General features: G+C 43.5%; 2 protein-coding genes and 2 pseudogenes across 2 annotated transcripts; 3 read left to right on the top strand and 1 right to left on the bottom strand.

The window, feature by feature from the left end:
* The first annotated feature begins 3,340 nt into the window (after positions 1-3,340).
* Positions 3,341-8,373, top strand: LOC110986411 (CMP-N-acetylneuraminate-poly-alpha-2,8-sialyltransferase-like). The gene is made up of 3 exons (XM_022248259.2): positions 3,341-3,657; positions 5,934-6,548; positions 7,187-8,373. The coding sequence occupies exons 1-3, from the start codon at positions 3,386-3,388 to the stop codon at positions 7,467-7,469; spliced, it is 1,170 nt and encodes a 389-aa protein (XP_022103951.2). The 5' UTR covers positions 3,341-3,385; the 3' UTR covers positions 7,470-8,373.
* A 272-nt stretch (positions 8,374-8,645) lies between these two features.
* LOC147799293 (microfibril-associated glycoprotein 4 pseudogene) lies at positions 8,646-10,164 on the bottom strand (annotated as a pseudogene).
* A 3,201-nt stretch (positions 10,165-13,365) lies between these two features.
* LOC110986412 (microfibril-associated glycoprotein 4 pseudogene) lies at positions 13,366-15,354 on the top strand (annotated as a pseudogene).
* Positions 15,355-16,718: 1,364 nt separating this feature from the next.
* Positions 16,719-20,638, top strand: LOC110986419 (monocarboxylate transporter 12-like). Its single transcript, XM_087135323.1, has 4 exons — positions 16,719-16,992; positions 17,387-17,527; positions 18,809-19,681; positions 20,257-20,638. Exons 1-4 carry the CDS (start codon positions 16,779-16,781, stop codon positions 20,370-20,372), a joined length of 1,344 nt encoding a protein of 447 aa, XP_086991449.1. The 5' UTR covers positions 16,719-16,778; the 3' UTR covers positions 20,373-20,638.
* The last annotated feature ends 35 nt before the right edge of the window (positions 20,639-20,673 follow it).

Genomic DNA, 20,673 nt, shown 5'->3' with positions numbered 1-20,673 from the left:
TCTAGATTGATTTGGTGCTTCACTAGATTATTTCTAGAATAGCTAAGCCTTAATTAAGCTTTGTGATTTCTTTATGGCTAGTCTAGAGCCGAGTAGATCAAAAGAATTTTAGAAAGATTTAGGAAATTGATTTTTTACCTTTATCCTGTCGCAACTTTATCACCGTGGGCGCGTGAAGTGGTGACGCGCGTCAGAGAAATACACGGACGCGTCATTGATACAGAGCAGTCACTGCGGTACCGATTGTCTCGCGCCAAGACGCCATCTCAAGACCCCACATCCTCGGTACCAGGCAAAATCGACCAGTGGTTGACAAACTTATCATCACACGAACTTTCCCCATGACTATCAGGCCGTGACCGAAACGGGCTTCCAGAGCTACGGCTAGGTCTATTGTCTACGCATCTCCGCACATTTCCAATGGAGGGAAGACCTAGACCTAGCTCTAGACAACAGATTCGGATGTAGCCTCAGAAACCATTCAGGGTAGATAGTGCGCCACCAAGTGGCGTAAATGGGGGAAATTCTGAGGGCGTTTTCATATATCACCCATACTGTGCGCTTGGAAGGGCAGCTATTTCCATTTTCTCTTCTTGGTGTATCCTTTTCAGATTATGATTGTCGCTTTCTCCCAGCTTGATAATGCGTACTTCCTGACTATCAGATTTCATCACGTTACATTGAAATAATTATCCGAACCGGCAGCCACGTCGTACGTTAGTCTCGACTATGGCTGTAACCAGTCCTAGAGGGGTTTTTTGAGGGCTGGGTTTTTTACATTTCGGACAACGTTTCACAAACAGGCTCATCATTGTGATTAAGATGTCAGTCTATTCCCCCATCTCTTAATTTTCAGTGACATTTCTTTGTGGGCGCTTTTGTGCGACGAGTGCTAACAAACCTGGTAGATACAGAAGTAAGAAGGAAAACACAGCCGATTTCATTGCAATCCATCCAAAGGCACTGCCTAGACAATCTGATGGGACGACTTCACACAACAAGACGTCCTGTAGAGCCAACATCATGCAGTTGCTACACGCGTATACAGCGATCACATTCAACCAGTAGGATGTTAGCCAAGGGTCGACAGCGTAATACACAGTAATTGATGTCAGGGCAATCCCCATGGACCCCTTGTTGCCGACTATCTGAATCTTGTCCACGAGGGGGCCAAGAATGACGCCAGTAAGCGCTCTGGTCAGTCCCATGATCGAAGTCAGGGTGACGGCGTCACCCGGGCTGAATCCCTTGGTCAGGGTGTGAGGGACAAAGTACACTGCCCAGCCTAGGCTGGAAATGCGACTTACAATCGATATGACTGCTACACATAAGTGAGACCGTTAAAGGAATCTAGTGCAAAACAGTGGCCAAGTGTTTCGAACAACTGACAAGATAGAGTCATTTCCCCGCTCTACCCTTTCTCTCGAGGCGTCGTCGTCCACGCTGCGTTGATGTCCTTCCTCTAAAGGATCATCTGATAAGGTAGAGTAGTCTGCACCCTCTTGTGTACGGCAAAATCACTGATAGAAGCACACGGCAGCAGGGCACCGTACACGGTTAAGAATTTAATTTGCCTTTTTTACCGATGAGATTAGCAGTGACCTCAACTAGCACCATCATCCATGGTGATGACCCAAGTGTACATGTCCATTGGGTCCTTTACAGTTGGTAGCATCACAGCCGGGCCTTTGTTCTAACCCAGAAGAACCAGTTGGTCCATGCACCAAAGACAGCCATATACCCCGTAGGGCGGTTTCCGTTTCAACCCCAAGTAAATGCTCTGCAGTTCCCCCATTTTTGGTGTAACGAGAATGGGTAATAACCTGATCGGTAGGATACATTTCCGTATGTGCAGTGAAATATGAATAAAAGGACAAAAGATTCTCTTTGTGGAGGTCATTTTATGTTTCCAGCTGTTTGACCTCTGCTCGCATTGGACAACAGTTCAGTGTGCTCTCTGGAGTAATCACCCTCGCCGTGTCCATTAAAGTTTTAGTGCTTCTTTTCTGCTCACACACGTATGAAAAACAATTTTGACAACAATTGTTGACACAGCTAATATTAAGTATTACAGCGTAATCTGAGAAAAACCGATCAATATTGCTCCCTTGTACATTTTCAATGGCCCGCGCCGCCAAGGCCATTTTGCCCATGCGTGCATAATTATTAATTTATTAGTGAAAAGGTCTACAGAAGGAGCTGAAACATTTAGCGCACGTGCATGAATTTGTAGTGAGGAGCTCTGTCAGAAGATACAGTTAAATACTAGAATATATCTGAATTGATTTCTTTGTACACAGTTTGTAATTCATTTATGACTGGTTTGAAGTGACTTTGGAGAATATTCAGTAATAAAACTTCGGAAATTACTACAGTTTTTGAAAATACACCTCAGTATTTCAATGCTTGTCCAGTTCAATTTTTGTCTCACTATTTCAAAAGCGTTCTAACCGGTTCCCGTTTGGAGTTTTGATCGTGCAGATTTCCATATTTTACTCTCACTATTTTCCTTGCAGATTTATCGTTGTTTGAACAAAGCCCGCCGCATTTCTTTTCTGGGGCAAAATAAAAATTGCCGAGGGAATCGATCGGTGTAATCAGCTGTCCAGTCCGAAATTTAGAGTGTCTGTGGAAATGCGTTGTTATCATTACGTGCACATGTGCAGTCATTCAATCGGTCGACTGCAACCTTTCATCAAATTTAGCAGAGATTTTTCTAATCCAACAACATTGATGGGAGGAAAGCTTGGTCTCTTAAACAGTTGGGAGGAAAGCTTGGTCCCTTAAACGGTTGGTCCTTATCCACCCAATGTAAGCGAGATCTAAGCACTTACAAAGTTCAGGGGACCAGCATGGTAAATATTTTTGAACGTTTGGTCTTGCTTGTTTGTTTGTTTGTTTGTTTGTTTATAATGTGGGCTGGAAAAGACCACAACGCATCGTTAAAATTGTAGGAAAGAGGGCTAAATGCGGCATTGTATGAACAACAAACTCGACAAATGATAAGAGCAAAGACAGAAGTTGTAGACTCCAAAAATATGTTATTTGCGTTAAGTAAAAAATGACACCACTGGAGGAAATCGCTTTGTTAACCTGGCTGCTAATGGTAATGAAAGTACTCTCACCACAACATCCCGGATACATTCCGGATTTTCCTGCAGCTGTTGCTAATTGGGCAGCAGTATATTAATAACGTTATTAATGGCGCTGTTCGCACATGTTATCTCCGTATTGGGCTTGGAGGGCGTGACTGATTAGTCCTTGTGAAAAAGGTATGACAGTTGATGTCAGTCTATAAGCCTTATTGAAAACTATCCAGGTTGAAAAAAGTACATGGACAGTGAATGCAACACTTTCTTCCTTTTGGACAGACGGGAATAAAAAAATGGCGGGCTACACATTTTGCCGGTGGTTTGCGGCGGTATGCCTTTTCTCAATTATGGGGTTAATGACGAGCTTTTATATCGTTGAAAAGAGTTGTACTCCACTGTATCATCTAGCAAGGTCTGAGACTCTAAGAAAATCTGTCAGTGGGAAGCTATCGAGCCGTAGGCCTATAGCGATGGCCAAGTCTGCGGTGATGACGACGCTGCCGACGGGAGTAGGGGCCAACCAGACGAGGGAAGTGACTTTGCAATGCAAGACAGTGTGCAGCAAGTGAGTTCAGAAAGTTTAGTTCAAGGGCAGCTCTAAGGTGAAACAAGAAGGGAATAAATATGTGCTTGGCCGGTCTTAAACGTGCGTTTAAGACCAGCTAAAGGCGCCTTTCCGTGTATGTTTTGGGGTGCGTTGCGTATACGATGCACATTGGTTTCACTTTCATAGTCATAAAAATCGACTCCATTTATATAACACACATGTTGCGTTCGGCCGTCTCAATCGCCCCGGGAGCGATTTTAACAGATACATGCACAACGCTTGGCACAAGTGCTGGCGCGTACCGCATAAGGAAAGGCGTCTTTAAGGAGAATGGTCGTGACTACAACCCTAGCCGCAGAAACGGGCATTATACCAGTGTTCAGTTGCCTGAGCCGGTCTTATACATTAGTTTCAAACCGGCGAAGCACGTACTTATTCCCATTCTTAACTGCGTGTTTTACTCACAGAGTCAAAAGAAGCTCAAATATAATTATGACGGATTTCCAACAATTTTGTGCTAGAATTTTACTTTCATTCTCCCACCCCCCCGTCCATTTTATTTTATAGTTGTCCAGAAGCATCTCTTTATATGGACTTGGAGCCCGTGGCGAGCCGCGTGCACACATACTCAGCCAATCAGAATCGATTAAACTGCTCGTATCCAGGCGCCAGTGCGTGATTAGCCGGCATTATCACTTTGCAGCGGGCTTCATCAAATGTTAATACCCAGTCAAGTTGCACGTTGTTGGGAGACTGCCTGAGGTATTCATGAATTGTGAATATAATCTTATGTGAGGTCCTGAAATAGTTCTGATGGCAGGAAATTGCGAGCATTTTTCGTGCGGAATATAACGACTGCCTCGGCGGTCATCCCCCCGGAGTAAAAGAGATTTACCGATGTGGTGATTTCTCTGATCATCAGCTAAGCCAAGTGTTTATGATCTTATAGCACAAGGATAAAAAAAATCAAATATACCCGTTTAAAACAATTCTTCAAGTTAATCTTTCTTCATAATCTGACTGGTGGTGGCACTGCAACGACAAATCTAGGTGTTGTTGAGTTGTATAACTATATTGATGCTTAAAAAACTGATCCTGGTTTCTATGTAAAAAGAAAGTATACAGATTAAAGCTTTTGTGTTTGTTCACAGTGTACAAATTGAGTCCACGCATATACATGTAGTACATATCCAAAGTTGACTATCCCTCGATTTCGTTTACAACCTATACTTTCTACTGACGGCCCTTAATAGGTCCTTAGTCGAGATTATTGAGTCTGACATAAGTTGAACAATCCACCTGTGGCAGAAGCACCCATCATCAGTTAGGAAAGCCGCGTTGGTCAGGAGTATTCATTTTGTTGGTAGCGATGCAATTGCAACGCTTGTGTTTCCTAGTCGTTCGTGAACCAAAGTACCAAAGTGAGCTTTGCTAGTCGCCCAGCGCCTCAACAGGACGCTGGGGAGGGCTGATGGCTTTGCACTGTGATTGGCTACATTGTGCACAACCTGTTAGGAAAGTGGTATTCAATTTTTTTTTAGTTCGTCGAGAGGTTGTCACTTCCTGTTAGCGAAGAGTTGCTTTAATCTAACTTGCCATTGGCTTGCAATGCTTTGGCATAGACAAAGTGTCGCCTATAAAAACCTGGCCTTGGTACAATCACAATGTGGTTATTTATCTTCTCACTAAGTATCACTGATCACGTGTCTTTGGGCGATATACATTAAAGAAACATTGATTATCTTGATCAATTTGGATGAATGAATTAAGTGTAGCGGGAATATTTCAGCAATGAGAAAGAAAAAGAAAAAAAAATACCGAATTGATAACCGCCGCTAGTGAAATGCATTGCGCGAGCTCACCCGCGGGGCAGAAATTTACCCACAATGCTCTGCGAGTCGTTAGCTGTGAGCCCCATGTGACGTACTTCCTTTATTAAAATCTGTGCTAGGCCATTAGCCCTCCCAGCTCCTTGTTCGGGTGCTGGGCGTGGCGACAAGCGCACAAAGAAGTGTCCGTTACTGAGAAATAAGCGCCCTCTCTTGGTCCAGCTTGAAGCCCATAACATGTAAGAACAGTTACAAAGATTTGATGATGTGCTTAGTGCAGGAAGCAATAATGTGTTAATTTGCAGTTACAGCAGGTGTTCGTTAACATTCGGGAGATCGCCATAATGATCGCCGCAGTTACCATACCGACTGTCAATATTTTCTGAAATACGTGGCTCGTTGGAAAGCCTGTAAAAAGTTACATGGTTTTGTCAGAGTGAAAAAAGACCTCGTTTTCTCTTTCAGATCTGGAAATGGCATCTGCGTCCCTCTAGATTTGGCTGTCTTTGTGTACAAGGATGGTATTCCAACCAAAAACATGACTTTCACCTTACAAAGTCACTATCCTGTAGTCAGTATACCGAGGAATACCGACATCTCTAATGATTCTTCCGTGCTTAAAGTGGACAGGTGTAACTTGGAGGAACACTTCCCCGGCGTGGAGCTCATTCCACGGCAGGGCAGCTGCGCTGTGGTCGGTAACAGTGGTATATTAAACAACAGCAGCTGTGGAGATTTCATAGACTCGCACGACTTTGTCATCCGCGCCAACATGGGACTGATAAAAGGCTACGAGGTTGACGTCGGTAGAACATCCGATTTGAACGCTTTCAACCGAGCAACACTTCTGAAGTATGGACATGCCATTCGGGCAGCCAAGAAAAGCGTGGAGAGAGATCGATTCCTTGAACATGTTCGCACTTTGAAAGAATCGATTTTGTGGTACCCTAAATCGTTAACCAAACCAGGCGGTATTCATAGGTCAAGCGTGAACTACCGATCAGTGATAAATGAAACAAGGAAGAACGGACTGTCGGGTATTCGTTTTGCCTTCAACTGGAAACCTATCCGCGTTGAAAAGTAGGATTTTATATCAATCAATTATGATACCATAACTTATATCCAGCTTTAATTTTTCTGAACAACATTGAATTTTTTCTTATATTTCAAGATAACGTTGAATGGCCTGGTCCTCAAAAGTAATAACATAAAGAGTTTATTTGCTTTTTTCCCAGAGCAAAATCCTGCAAAGCCCGAATCCGTTCGGCCTCGTGATGATGTTTTGATGTTATTTGTACAGGGATATCCCTGTGTTAAAAATATGTCAGTTGGTAATTTAAAAATGGCGATCGCTCTAAACTATTAGTGTTTACTTTACTGGAAAGATGTGGCCAGTCACACAAGGGCCGTTTTCCAATACTCAACTTCGGCTCCGTCTTAGGCCTCACCTGTTTTTTAACTAGCTGACTTTGAAGCTGTAAGCGCAGTAATTAGTCTAATAGTGCCACAAAACATCAAATAAGATGCAAGAGAGCCAGAAATTACAGTAATCCAATTTAATTTAAAAGCTTCAGGTCCACAATCTGGGATTGGTTTCGGGAACGAAGCCCGAGTTGGAGCCCAAGTCGAGTATTTGAAAAGGGCCAAGGACTTCAAGAAACACAACACCCTCCACCGAGCTGACCAGTTTATTTTTCCTCGCCTTTCTCTCCTTACAGGGCATGGGGTTTACGACGGATTGCCACGCTCGGGTTAGACATGTACGCAGTCGCTCGGACATTCTGCGCCAACATCACCCTGTTCGGTTTCTACCCGTTCTACAAAGACCTGGAGGGTCGAGATATCAAGTATCATTATTTTGACGATGTGAAATTCAACTATTCTCTCAATAAAGCCCATAGCTGGGATCTGGAGCACAGAAAGCTGAAGGAGTTAGAGAGACAAGGCAAACTGACTTTGATCGTTAGAGATTGCAAACCAAGAAAGCAGATACCTGTATAAATGAATTCGGTGAATATGGCGTTGGTCATTAGCAGTGGGCCTTACCAATCCGCCCTGTCAATGTCAAGTGAAACATAGCTGGATTTGTCTTAAGCCCGGCCGAGGAGCTTTCCACACAGTTCCGAAGGTGTAACTTCAGTTGTGCAAATCCCGAAGTATTTGACAGTCCGATTGTCTTATGCGGTTTTTATGACATGGTTAGTCTTGAAACTAGGATGACGTCATTGCCAGAATTTTACCAAATTCATCGGGTGAACTAGTGAGATGCAAAAGTATACTTTTCTGCACTCTGTGTACAAATAATGTCATGATTCCATAATTTTTCAGTATTCCAGGGTAAATTAGGAAAACGGGAAAAGTGATTACACATTGTAACCAACCACCTTTTTTCAGTCGATGAGAGCACTAGAAAATACATTAGTTTATTCAAAGTAACAAGTTCACTGACACTGTTTTCCCAATGAAAGACTGAAATAGCAAAGTTCGGGTATGCATGCTGAGATCCGAAGAAAATTTCTGAATGTAGTTTACATCATGAGTTACAATTATTAGATATTCAAATTGCTGCCTAAATGTAATTAGCACCCGAAAGTGTTACCAGTGTTAAAATTGAATTTAATTGATGTCACAGCTACAAGCGAAATTGGTCTCGTCCATATTTTAAGGATTAGTTTTCTGAAACTGAAACCAAACAAAGTGTGCGATGTTCAATTTTTGCCATTTTTTTCTTTCGCATAAAGTAGCATTTAGAGTACTAACACTTTATGGTCTGGAGGTATTTCTATTTACATCACATCTGAACTTATAACAGGACACGATTGGGAAAATGTTACGTTTGGACCTGTTAACTCATTTCAATTACGCAACACAGAAATAAGTAAATAAATTTACATAGAAATTAGAATTGAAATTGGTAATAACGGTGAGTGCGCTCAGCAGGAAATGAAAACAGGTTACTTCATGCTTCATGCTATGGATTCAATGATATCGATCATGAAAAGTATTCCAGAGTCCAATGTGCCATTTATTATTCAGCAACTATGCAAGTCATTTTCCTTTCATGTTTGCTCGGAAATCCTACAGAACATCCGACAGAACTGCTGATTTTTTTACACAATTTTTTTATCTTCAAAACACCAATTAAAAATATCATTTTAAAATATCACAATGCACGGCACTTTACTTCACCAAAGTCAGCATGAAACTTTCTTATGTATTTATAAAATTTACCAAGATTCAACAATGTCAACCGCGGAGAATTTAATAACATTTCAAAACCACTAATATTTCTCTCATTTGCCCCGCTGTTCAACTTGATATAGTCTGTGATAGGATGAAACACACAGAACGACGAAAAGACTCATTTACCAGGCAGATAAAACAAATGAAACTACAACCAGATGGTTTTGCTTCCTGTTCCATTTTGGACTCAGTGCAACAGACAGTACATTTTAAACACTACTGAAATTGTTTTAATCCTTTATAAATACTATTGTTAATTCCTATGACTGTAATACCAGAGTATATTTCATGGCGTCGGCTTATATTCCTCAGGGAACGCACACCCTAGCATACTCGTGCCTTTCACGAAATTTCATGCTGCATTTTTTCAGGGAATAAGTTCTGCTAAGTTTCCAGTGATGCCAGTAGAGGCCGTGTCTGTTCTCAACCGTAGGCCCTGGATAATATAAGCCATTCAAATTAGAATGTCCACATCTGTCAAACCACCAGGCTCCCTTTAGCTTTTCGGCACAGTTAGAAGATGGATCCGCGTCATTGTCACGATCCTTTGTCGTAAACGGGTCTCCCAAGCTGAACGGAAGTGCATTACCGCCAGTGCTGTCGGAATCAAATTTCACCCATTTTATATTGAACTCACCAGGGGATATTTGGAAATCTGAGTACTTTGACCAAGCCGTGTTGTTCTCCCAGTCCCCTAAATCAACTCGTAGCTCCCATATTTCATGCGAATCATCAGATGTCAGTTTCGCCAAGTTGTCATTGCCCAACCAGAACTCACCGGACAGATCGCCAAAGCCAGACTGGTACTCGGTCCAGTTACGGTAGAAGTCCACGCTGCCGTCTTGTCGCCTCTGGAACACGATCCAACCCCCGCCATCAGTTTCCATGTCACAGTAGACACGAAGACCGTCAGCACCGAATCCTTCTGGGTAGATGGTGTAGATGCCGCTGGAATGAAGACCAGCGTTCAAGAGCATCTTGCAGCTTCTGTAGCGATTTAGGGAGATGTCAGTCAGTGAGTAGAGGGGTGTGTCCCTCTCAGTATCAAAGTACACACTCATTCTGGTAGCATTGAAGTCACCAGGCCGCTCTTGTCTGCCTCTTGTAGCAAAGTTCAACTCACACATTTTGTTGCAGTCGTTGAAGTTAAAAGACTTGCAACGTTCATCCATGCGACAGTCCCGTCCACAGATGATACGAGAGCGTACAGGTCTACGCGCGTACGCAAACCCCTGCAGTGCGCGATTTTCCGCGGCGTACATGATTTGCTGACGCGGACGGTATTGATGCTGTCCGTTGACAGAAATCATCACTCCCGACAATGTCATCAGTTCAAGTATGAAGCTAACGGTCAGTGTTGGCATTGTGGAAGTTACCTCAGACTTTGACTCTGTACAGATGATTATGTCGTTACTGCCTTGCGTCTCGAATGGAGCTTGTAGCGCGGACGTCGCACCCTATATTCTGGCCGGCTCGCCCCTTTCTCCAGGTACCTTTCTTAGCAATTTGTTTAGCACATGTAATTTGCAGCTAAAGGGTTCACGAGTCGCTCCGGTTCAACCTTGTGCTAACAGCCTCGCTTGTCAATTCACCCACAGCACACTCGGCCACTCGGTGTCTATGGAAGCTACCCGACAGTACCTTACTGCATCATTTAATTTCCAGGCAGCATTAACTTCGACAATGAAAAGGCTGTAATTGCTACAACTGCCCGGGCTAACTCCATTTTCAAACTACCTTCTAGAACTGGTGCCCTGAAATAAACCGCAACGACGTTTTTGCTTGAGTACTGAGCGAATGGTCATTATAATCAATGAGCCATGACGAGGTGAACTCGTCCAGTTACGGTAGAAGTCCACGCTGCCGTCTTGTCGTCTCTGGAACACGATCCAGCCCCTGCCATCAGTTTCGATGTCACAGTAGACCAGCATCTGCATAGATGGTGTAGATACCTTTAGAATGATGGACTGCATCTAAGAGCATCTTGTAGCATCTGTAGCGATTGAGATATCAGTCAGAGAGGAGAGAGGTGTGTCCTCATCTGCATCAAAGTACACACTCCCAGGAGTTGCAGTGAAGTTTCCAGGATGCTCTCGCCTTGTGGCAAGGTTCAACTCGCACATTTTGTGGCAGTCGTTGAAGTTAAAAGACTTGCAAAGCTGCGTAGGCGAACAATTCCTACACACGACAGATTATGGCAAACTGGCGGAATGTGAAGTGTACTACACATATAGCCTGAGTTGCTGAAAGCGCCATTAAAACAAAAACAACAACAACAACACCACAGTTGGACTATACTGACCACACTATGTAGTACACTTCACATTCCGCCAGTTTGCCATAATCTGTCGTGTGTAGGAATTGTTCGCCTACGCAGCTTTGATTAAAACTAATCCAGCAATACAAAAAACCTTGAAATATAGCTTTTCCTTCTAAGTAAGAGGAGCTGAAAAGAAGGATGTAATTTTTTTCCGGCGAAAACTAATGGATGGATGCTTTATTCAACAGAAATGATATGCGCGATCGCCTCCCATTAGTAAATTGCGAAATACGCAAACAGAAACAAATTCTTGTAATACCTTGGGATTTCTTGTAGGCATATATATGCCAATGCTGCCAATTTGAAATTACACCATGTATTGCGCAAGTATCTGTGTAAGCCAATAAGATAGGTGCGTTTGTATGAATTACCCAATCAAGTGAGGCAGACGCATCTATGGCAAGCCTTTATTTGACCAATCAACAGGAAGGACAAATTCTAGAAAGAGACACACAGTGAGGCGGGACACACTTTGACAATTATCTTAATTCGGATTGACGACGTGAGCTGCTCAAATGATCTCCATATATGGACAGAATTGCCTGATGTCTGTTCTTTTCTGAATACCGTGGATATCGCATTAATATTCAGAACTTTTGTACGTCAATCAATGCGTTAGAGAGTGATCTCAGCGACAAACTCTTCAGTCATTCATACCGGTTAAAGACCCCAAGATAATAAAGTATGGCATACCATATATTGGAATTTCGGGGGTTTTCCGATTTGTCGTTTTCACAGGAATAGTCATTGTTGTCAACGGATTCGAAAATCGTCACAGTCATCACCAACAAACGTTTCATGGAGCAGAAAATTGCGCTCTAGTAGAGTTCACATTTGCAACCATTGCCATGCACTCACGCGTCCTCTGTGGGCGAGAATGCGGCATGGACGAGCAATGCAAGTCCAGAGGGCGCTTCACTGGACTGAATGGTTAATCTGAGATTGCCATTTTATTTGTCTTTACCTTGATAGATATCAATCGCTACTTGGATGCTGGTCAACGCTTCACGCACAGACACTGTGGGTATCCGTCTCGAGCGGAAGCACCCCCTCATCGGTTAAAAAGAGCCATCTGGGTCTGGGAGCGATCAGTTTGTTGGTAGCAATTCAACCGCAACGCGTGAATTTCCTAGTCATTTGTGAGCCACGAATTAGTTCAGTTCTGACCAAAGGAGCCTCTGTTGCTAAGGAAATTGCGCCCTCTCTTGGTCCAGCTCAAGGTTCATTTTGCTGGCAACTAAGTAGACAGGCTCAAGATACAGAATGCAGACATCATTTCATACGCTTAAGAAGCATTAAAGCATAATTAAGAATAGGTAGATAATTAGAAATAGAGTTCAGTAACGAAAAAGGCATGCTAAAGTACTTTTCGCAATCATGAGAGCATAAACGCAAGACTGATATTAGATGCTTATCGACAGTGCTTATAAGTCACGTTCACGTTCAAATATTAAGCAATGATGGCTCAAAGGGACAAAAATTACTGTGTGAAATGGAGGTTGCAGACGAATTCTTTCTGATGACAGAGAGCTAGTTCCGTCAAGTGAATGTAGGTAGCCTCCAGCATGCGTAAATGACTGTCGATTAGCATTGTCACGAAGTTAGTGTCTAATCTCATTCTTGCTTTTATGCTATGATGAATACAAGTCGCAAAGTAGTTTAGCATGCCTTTTCGTGTCACTGCATAATTAAGATGACTCCATCCTTGTCTAGAGTTCACCTCGTCATGTCTCATTGATTATAATGACCATTCGCTCAGTACTCAAGCAAAAACGTCGCTGTGGTTTATTTCAGGGCACCAGTTCTAACGAAACTGTCCTGTTTTATCGTAATGGCTAGTGCTACCTGGAAACGGGTATTTAAACTAAAGCCAAGAATCGTATTCCGCATCCATCAACTCCAAAACACTGTCATTTTGACCTTATAGGTAGTTTGAAAATGGAGTTAGCCTGGGCCGTTGTAGCAATTAGAGCCTTTTCATTGTCGAAGTTAATGCTGCCTGGAAATTAAATGATGCAGTAAGGTACGGTCGGATAGCTTCCATAGACACCCCTGATGACTTGGTGGCCGAGTGTGCTGTGAGTGAATTAACAAGCGAGGCTGTTAGCACAAGGTTGAACCGGAGCGACTCGTGAACCCTTTAGCTGCAAATTACATGTACTAAACGAATTGCTAAGAAAGGTACCTGGAGAAAGGGGCGAGCGAGCCAGAATATAGGGTGCGACGTCCGCGCTACAAGCTCCATTCGAGACGCAAGGCAGTAACGACATAATCATCTGTACAGAGTTAGTGAAAGTCTGAGGTAACTTCCACAATGCCAACACTGACCGTTAGCTTCATACTTGAACTGATGACATTGTCGGGAGTGATGATTTCTGTCAACGGACAGCATCAATACCGTCCGCGTCAGCAAATCATGTACGCCGCGGAAAATCGCGCACTGCAGGGGTTTGCGTACGCGCGTAGACCTGTACGCTCTCGTATCATCTGTGGACGGGACTGTCGCATAGATGAACGTTGCAAGTCTTTTAACTTCAACGACTGCAACAAAATGTGTGAGTTGAACTTTGCTACAAGAGACAGACAAGAGCGGCCTGAAGACTTCAATGCAACCAGAATGAGTGTGTACTTTGATACTGAGAGGGACACACCCCTCTACTCACTGACTGACATCTCCCTAAATCGCTACAGAAGCTGTAAGATGCTCTTGAACGCTGGTCTTCATTCCAGCGGCATCTACACCATCTACCCAGAAGGATTCGGCGCTGACGGTCTCCGTGTCTACTGTGACATGGAAACTGATGGCGGGGGTTGGATCGTGTTCCAGAGGCGACAAGACGGCAGCGTGGACTTCTACCGTAACTGGACCGAGTACCAGTCTGGATTTGGCGATCTGTCCGGTGAGTTCTGGTTGGGCAATGACAACTTGGCGAAACTGACATCTGATGATTCGCATGAAATATGGGAGCTACGAGTTGATTTAGGGGACTGGGAGAACAACACGGCTTGGTCAAAGTACTCAGATTTCCAAATATCCCCTGGTGAGTTCAATATAAAATGGGTGAAATTTGATTCCGACAGCCCTGGCGGTAATGCACTTCCGTTTAGCTTGGGAGACCCGTTTACGACAAAGGATCGTGACAATGACGCGGATCCATCTTCTAACTGCGCCGAAAAGCTAAAGGGAGCCTGGTGGTTTGACAGATGTGGACATTCTAATTTGAACGGCTTATATTATCCAGGGCCTACGGTTGAGAACAGACACGGCCTCTACTGGCAACACTGGAAACTTAGCCAAACTTATTCCCTGAAAAAATGCAGCATGAAATTTCGCGAAAGGCACGAGTATGCTAGGGTGTGCGTTCCCTGAGGAAGGTAAGCCGAAGCCATGAAATATACTCTGGTATTACAATCCTATGATATTTTAACAATATTGTCGTTAAAACGGATTAAAAGATTTTGAACAGTGTTTAAAATGTACTGTCTGCTTGCACTGAGTGCAAAATGGAACAGAAAGAAAAACCATCTGGTTGTAGTTTCATTTGTATTATCCGCTTGGTAAATGAGTCTTTTCATCGTTCTGTGTGTTTCATCCTATCACAGACCAAATTAAGTTGAACAGCAGGGAGAATGAGAGAAATATTAGTGGTCTTGAAATGTTATTAAATTCTCCACGGTTGACATAGTTGAATCGTGTAAATATATAAATACATAAGAACGTTTCATGCTGAATTTGGTGAAGTAAAGTGCCGTGCATTGTGATATTGAAAAATAATAATTGTGATTTAGAATTCAGTATTTTAATTCAAAAAAATTATCTGTGTAAATAATTGGCAATTTTTTGTAGGCTCGTTGAGATTTCCGGGCGAACACGAAAAGAAAAAGAACTTGCATAGTTTCTGAATACTAAGTGGCACATTGGACTCTATCTAGAATGCTTTTCATGATCGATATTGATATCCAAATAGAATAAAGCATGCAGTAACCTGTTTTTCATTTCCGTTATTGCCAAATTTAATTCTAACCTCTATGTAAATTTAGATACTTGTGTTGCGTGATTGAAATGAGTTTGCATGTCTAAAAGTACCATTTTCCAAACTGTGTACTGTATAAGTTCAGAAGTGATGTAATAAAAAAATCTTCCTACGATTAAACGTAAGGTGAAAGTCGTGTTTGCGGTTGGAATACTATCCCTGTACACAAAGACAGCCAAATCTAGAGGGACGCAGATGCCGTTGTCAGACCGAAAAGAGAAGAAACAGGCCTCTCTTCACACTGACAAAACCATACCACTTTTTACAGCCCTTACAACAAACCACGTATTTCAGAAAGATATTGACAGTCGGTACGGTAACCTCCTACCAATGGTGATCATCATCAAGATCCCTCGAATGATACCAAACACCTGTTGTAACTACAAATTCACACATTATTGCTTCCTCCACTAAGCACAACGTCAAATCTTGGTAGCTGTTCTTACATGTTATGGGCAGACCTGCCAACCTTGCCGTACTCCTGCCTGAGGTTGGAAGGAGTACGGCATGTTGACAGGTTTGGTTTTGGACGTCGAGCTGGACCAAGAGAGGGCACTCTTTTCTAACTAATGGAGGCTTCTTCGTTCGCTCGTCACCCAGCGCCCGAAAGGGACTGAGTCTGTGTGCACGTGGCTCACCACGCGCTCTCCAAGTCCACAGAAGGAGATGCTTGCGGACAACTATAAAACAAAATGGACGTGGAGGGATTCGGATAAATGAAGGTGAAATCCTAGAATCGTTCGAAGTCCATCATATATTGACTTCTTTTGACTCTCTGACTAACATAGGTATGCCTTCGCTTGCGGCTCGGGCTTTAGTCACGTTGATTCTCCTTAAAGGCGCCTTTCAATACGCGCGTCAATACTTGCGCCAAGCGTTGTTTTCGTCAAAATCATTTGTGGGGTGATTTTGACGGCTGAACGCAACCAACATGTGTGTTATGTAAATGGAGTCGACTTTTATGTCAGTGAAAGTGAAACACATTAACGCAACGTGTACGCAACGCACCCAGCCGTACATGTGGAAAGGTGCCTTTAAAGTAAACTTTATGAACTCACTTGCTGCACACTCTCTTGCATTGCAAAGTCACTTCCCTCGTCTGGTTGGCCCCTACTCCCGTCGGCAGCGTCGTCATCACCGCAGACTTGGCCGTCGCTATAAGCCTACGACTCGATAGCTTCCCACTGACAGATTTTCTTAGAGTCTCAGACCTTGCTAGATGATACAGTGGAGTATAACTCTTTTCAACGATATAAAAGCTCGTCATTAACCCCATAATTGGGAAAAGGCATACCGCCGCAAACCACCGGCAAAATGTGTAGCCCGCCATTTTTTTATTCCCGTCCGTTCAAAAGGAGGAAACTTTTTTCAGTCTGAATAGTTTTCAGTAAGCCTATGTGCTGACATAAACTTTCATACTTTCTTCGCAAGTACTAATCAGTTGTGCCCTCCAATCCCCCAGAGAGGTAACATGTGTAAACAACACCATCAATAACTTCATTAATATACTTATTTCTATTCACCAACAGCTGCAGGAGAACCCAGGGAGGTTGTGGTTCACGTACTTTGCAAGCCGAGGTCAAATAGGTGGACACTTGTATAAAATGACCTCTACAAAAAGAATCTTTTGTCCCCTTATTCATATTTCACTGCACATATGGAAAGGTATCCTACCGATCAGCTTATTACCGATTCTCGTTACACCAACTTAAAATGGCGGAACAGCAGCAATTACCCGGGGTTTACAGTGGAAACCGCCGTATGGGGTTTCTGGCTGTCTTGGGAGTATGGACCAATTGGTTCTTTTGGATTAGTGCAGTGAAGGGCCTAGCCGTGATGCTACCAACTCTACAGGACCAAATGGACACCTACACATGGGTCATCGGCTGGATGATTGTGCTAGTGGAGGTCACTGCTAATCTCATCGGTAAGGCAAATTAAATTCTAAACTTACACTCGTATATCGATGATAGCGATGCTGACAAAAGACACAGCAGCAATCATTAGCGGCAACTACCTAGACAATCAACATTGGCACACATTTGTCAGCTAGAGGACAGAAATCCACAGCAACGCACTGTCTCGTTGATTTGCCATAGAGTTCACAATATTGTCCACGATAAGCATTACCGGCAACCAATTATTACAAATATATTCCGTAGCAAAACAAAATGCTCCAGAAGTCAAACTACGACAAAAATGTGCGTCATAAAACTCAACAGTCAAAACCTAATGAGGTACAACATAACATTAGAATCAACACTACCGTAAACACGAATGGTGAAAACGAAATTATTTTCAAACTCGTTTTGTTATTTAAGGACCTATGGCAGCCCCTCTCGGAAGGTGCTTCGGCATCGGGGCCTGCGTCATGGTCAGTGGCTTGATGATGGGCGTGGCCTTCATTATTGCATCGTTTTCTTCAGCTGTGGTTATGGCCACAGTGTTAGCTGTTCTGGCAGGTTAGTCATCAGATACACCGCCTTCATTCATCTTTTTGGGCCTGACTCTTAATGACTAGCCTCCACGCTGCTGCCATAGGCTTGGAGAGCCTCAAACTGGCACCTTTATATCAAAGAATAGAGCCGGTTCAGTGAACAGGGAACCAGTGAACCGAGTATATTTAATTGTGTGTTGCTGCCAGTTCGAGTCTCTACACGCTTATGGCGGCAGCGTGCACAGAGCGAATAGGGAGGGGAAGGTTTCATTACAACCGTTGTAAACATGGATGATCTGGTCCCGTCATTTACCACAAACTACGCAGCACTCCCAAGTCATTAATGGTTTTCAGCTTGAATTGTCATATCTCTGTTCTGAATAATGCTTTTTTATTGGTCCAGACCGATCACGTGATAGGGGGACACAACCACATTTCACACTCGCCAGCGTGTATCACATTAGGTAGCGTTCGTTTGTAGAATGAGCGCTGGCACGTGCACGCACGCCAGCAACATTTTTTCCTCCAAACGAGGAGTAGGCGAGTTTTCTGCAATTAGCAACCTAACGGATAGTTTACCCCGTAAGTTGTGAACATAGGCTACCAGTGCAATTCCAGCTCATAAAATCAAGCGGATACCCCTCAGATATCCCGGAGACAATTTTTCGAAAGAAATCCCTATGAATCGGGACAGGGCCCAGAATACGAAGGACGAGTATTCGTCGGGTCCTGTGTATGGGTCGAGGACGACCAAAGCAATAGTGGTGCAACTCCCTGCGCCTGGTGGTAGGCTGTCCCAAAACGATTCTGCTTTCCCTAGACCGCTCGCTGACGTCGGCCGAGGACGACTCTAGGTTCCCGTCGGTGCAGACCGCCACAATACGTTTCAATAGCAGTTGAAATACCTTCCAGTTTTCGGATAAACCAAACAGCTTTGGATTAATAAAATAACTGACCCGACTTTCCTTACAAGATTACCTACTGGTACACTGCATAAGAACTGTTTTAATAATAGTAAATGCATGTCACTTGGCAGAACTCAATCAACACACGTCTGTGATAATTATGAATGAATCAAGGCCACTTTTAGTCTTCTTGTCAAATCAAAACAGTCTACCTACAAAGGTTGATGGATGCAGTCGGTAGAGCTAAATGGCCAGTATCAAAAATAAAATTCGGGCATGAAGATTTGTTCTTTACGTATAGTATAATGATTGACGTATGCCCATCACGAGATAACTTTCATATATTTTGAGTCTTTCGTCGTGTTTACATATTATTCACGGTGTCTTGTTTTTATCTCCAGGACCTGGTATCGGGATTTCTAACGTTTTATGCAAAGAGCTACTCGGTCATTGTTTTACTTCAGGAAGTACAACCACAGCTTTCTCCATTTCCCAAACGGGCAGCTCCGTGGCTTTCATAGTCATGCCACCGTTGACTCAGCTCTTCCTGGACACTTACGGCTGGAGAGGCGCCATGCTCCTCTTGGGTTCTATTTTTTTTCATATGACCGTGTGCGGTGCCCTATTGCAAAGTCCGTCTGTCAGTGCTTTTGCTTTTCACAAGAGGAGTATAGACTACTTTGCCTTACCAGGCGATCCTTCTCAGGAAGAATATCAACGCAGCGTGGATGAGGACGCCTCGAGAGAAAGGGTCAAGCAGGAAAATAACTCAATCTTGTCAGCTCTCCAAACTGCTTGGCAACTGTTTCTCACTAGACTCCTTACTAGTCGGGCCTACTGGTGTGTAGCAGTCATATCGATTGTAAGTCACGTTTCCAGCCTAGGCTGGGCAGTGTACTTTGTCCCTCACACCCTGACCAAGGGATTCACCCCGGGTGACGCCGTAACCCTGACTTCGATCATGGGAATGACCAGAACGCTTACTGGCTTCATTCTTGGGCCTCTGATGGACAAAATTCAGATAGTCGGCACCAAACAGTTCATGGGGATTGCCCTGATATCAATTGCCGTGTATTACGCTGTCGACCCGTGGCTAACATCCTACTGGTTAAATGTGGTCGCTATGGTCATATACGCGTGCAGCACCTTCATGATCTGGGTTCTGATGGATGTCTTGTCGTGTGAAGTGGTCCCACCAGATTGTCTAGGCAGCGCCTTTGGATGGATGGCAATGAAATCGGCAGTGTTTTCCTTCTTACTTCTGTATCTACCAGGTTTGTTAGCACTCGTCGCACAAAAGCGCCCACAAAGAAATGACACTGGAAATTAAGAGATGGGGGAAATAGACTGACATCCTAATCACAATGACGAGCCTGTTTGTGAAAGCTTTGTCCATATTCTAAAAATCCAAGCCCTTAAAAACCCCATAATGTTTCTGGGACTGGTTGCAGCCGAAGTCGAGACTAACGTACGACGTAGCAGCCGCTCCGGGATAATATTTTAATGTAATGTGACGAAATCTGGTAGTTGAGAAGTACGCATTATCAAGCTGGGAGAAAGTGACAATCCGAATCTGAAAGAGATACACCAAGAACAGAAAGTGTAAATGGCTGCCTTTCCCACCCAGTGCACAGTATGGGTGACATATAAAATGCCCTCAGAATTTCACCCATTTTACGCCACTTGGTGGCGCACCTACTTTGAATTAATTCTTATAGTCATGTTGATAAGTTTGTAAACCATGCACTGGTCCTTTTTGCCTGGTACCGAGGATGTGTTTTATGAAGAGGTTACATAATGACATGTTGAAATTAACTAGTGTCTTTTTATTGTCATTATTTTCCCCCAGGTTTGATCTTTGACCTTGGAGGCAGCTACACCATACCATTCCTTCTGATGGGAGGCCTTCACCTCTTTGCCATCGCTGCTTTGCTGCTTCTAGTTTTCATGGGAAGTCGAAAGTGAGGCAGGCCGTGTCCTGAACGAGAATCGTCGTCCTACATGCGCGGTTACGGCTTCTCACTGCGGTTCGGCCATGGAAATACAATGCATATATGTATATAGAATCGTCACAAAACCTCGATACGGCGGACATGACCTATTATGACACCAGCGTGTTCACCGTAGCGTTTATACTGAAATGCTAACCAATATAAAGAAATGATTGTGAGTAAGCCTTGAAATTCTGACTGGAACAAAGCCATTAAGCAAACAGGCTAAACCCAAGTGGCCTTATAGGCTCCTGTCTTACGTATGCTTGCAGCTC

The sequence above is a fragment of the Acanthaster planci genome, linkage group LG04 (assembly GCF_054643075.1).
Source record: "Acanthaster planci isolate LZ-2023a linkage group LG04, COTS_SCS, whole genome shotgun sequence".
In the NCBI taxonomy this organism is placed as follows: Eukaryota; Metazoa; Echinodermata; class Asteroidea; order Valvatida; family Acanthasteridae; genus Acanthaster; species Acanthaster planci.
Note: the sequence above shows the minus strand (reverse complement) of the source record. Positions and strands in the feature narration are given on the sequence as shown.

Excerpts from the sequence above, each read along its gene's own strand:
- LOC110986411 (XM_022248259.2), top strand. The coding sequence starts at position 3,386 with ATGGCGGGCTACACATTTTGCCGGTGGTTTGCGGCGGTATGCCTTTTC. Across the intron at positions 3,658-5,933 it reads TGCAAGACAGTGTGCAGCAA|ATCTGGAAATGGCATCTGCG; the intron begins GTGAGTTCAGAA and ends TTTCTCTTTCAG. Across the intron at positions 6,549-7,186 it reads AAACCTATCCGCGTTGAAAA|GGCATGGGGTTTACGACGGA; the intron begins GTAGGATTTTAT and ends CTCTCCTTACAG.
- LOC110986419 (XM_087135323.1), top strand. The coding sequence starts at position 16,779 with ATGGCGGAACAGCAGCAATTACCCGGGGTTTACAGTGGAAACCGCCGT. Across the intron at positions 17,528-18,808 it reads AGTGTTAGCTGTTCTGGCAG|GACCTGGTATCGGGATTTCT; the intron begins GTTAGTCATCAG and ends TTTTATCTCCAG. Across the intron at positions 19,682-20,256 it reads CTTACTTCTGTATCTACCAG|GTTTGATCTTTGACCTTGGA; the intron begins GTTTGTTAGCAC and ends ATTTTCCCCCAG.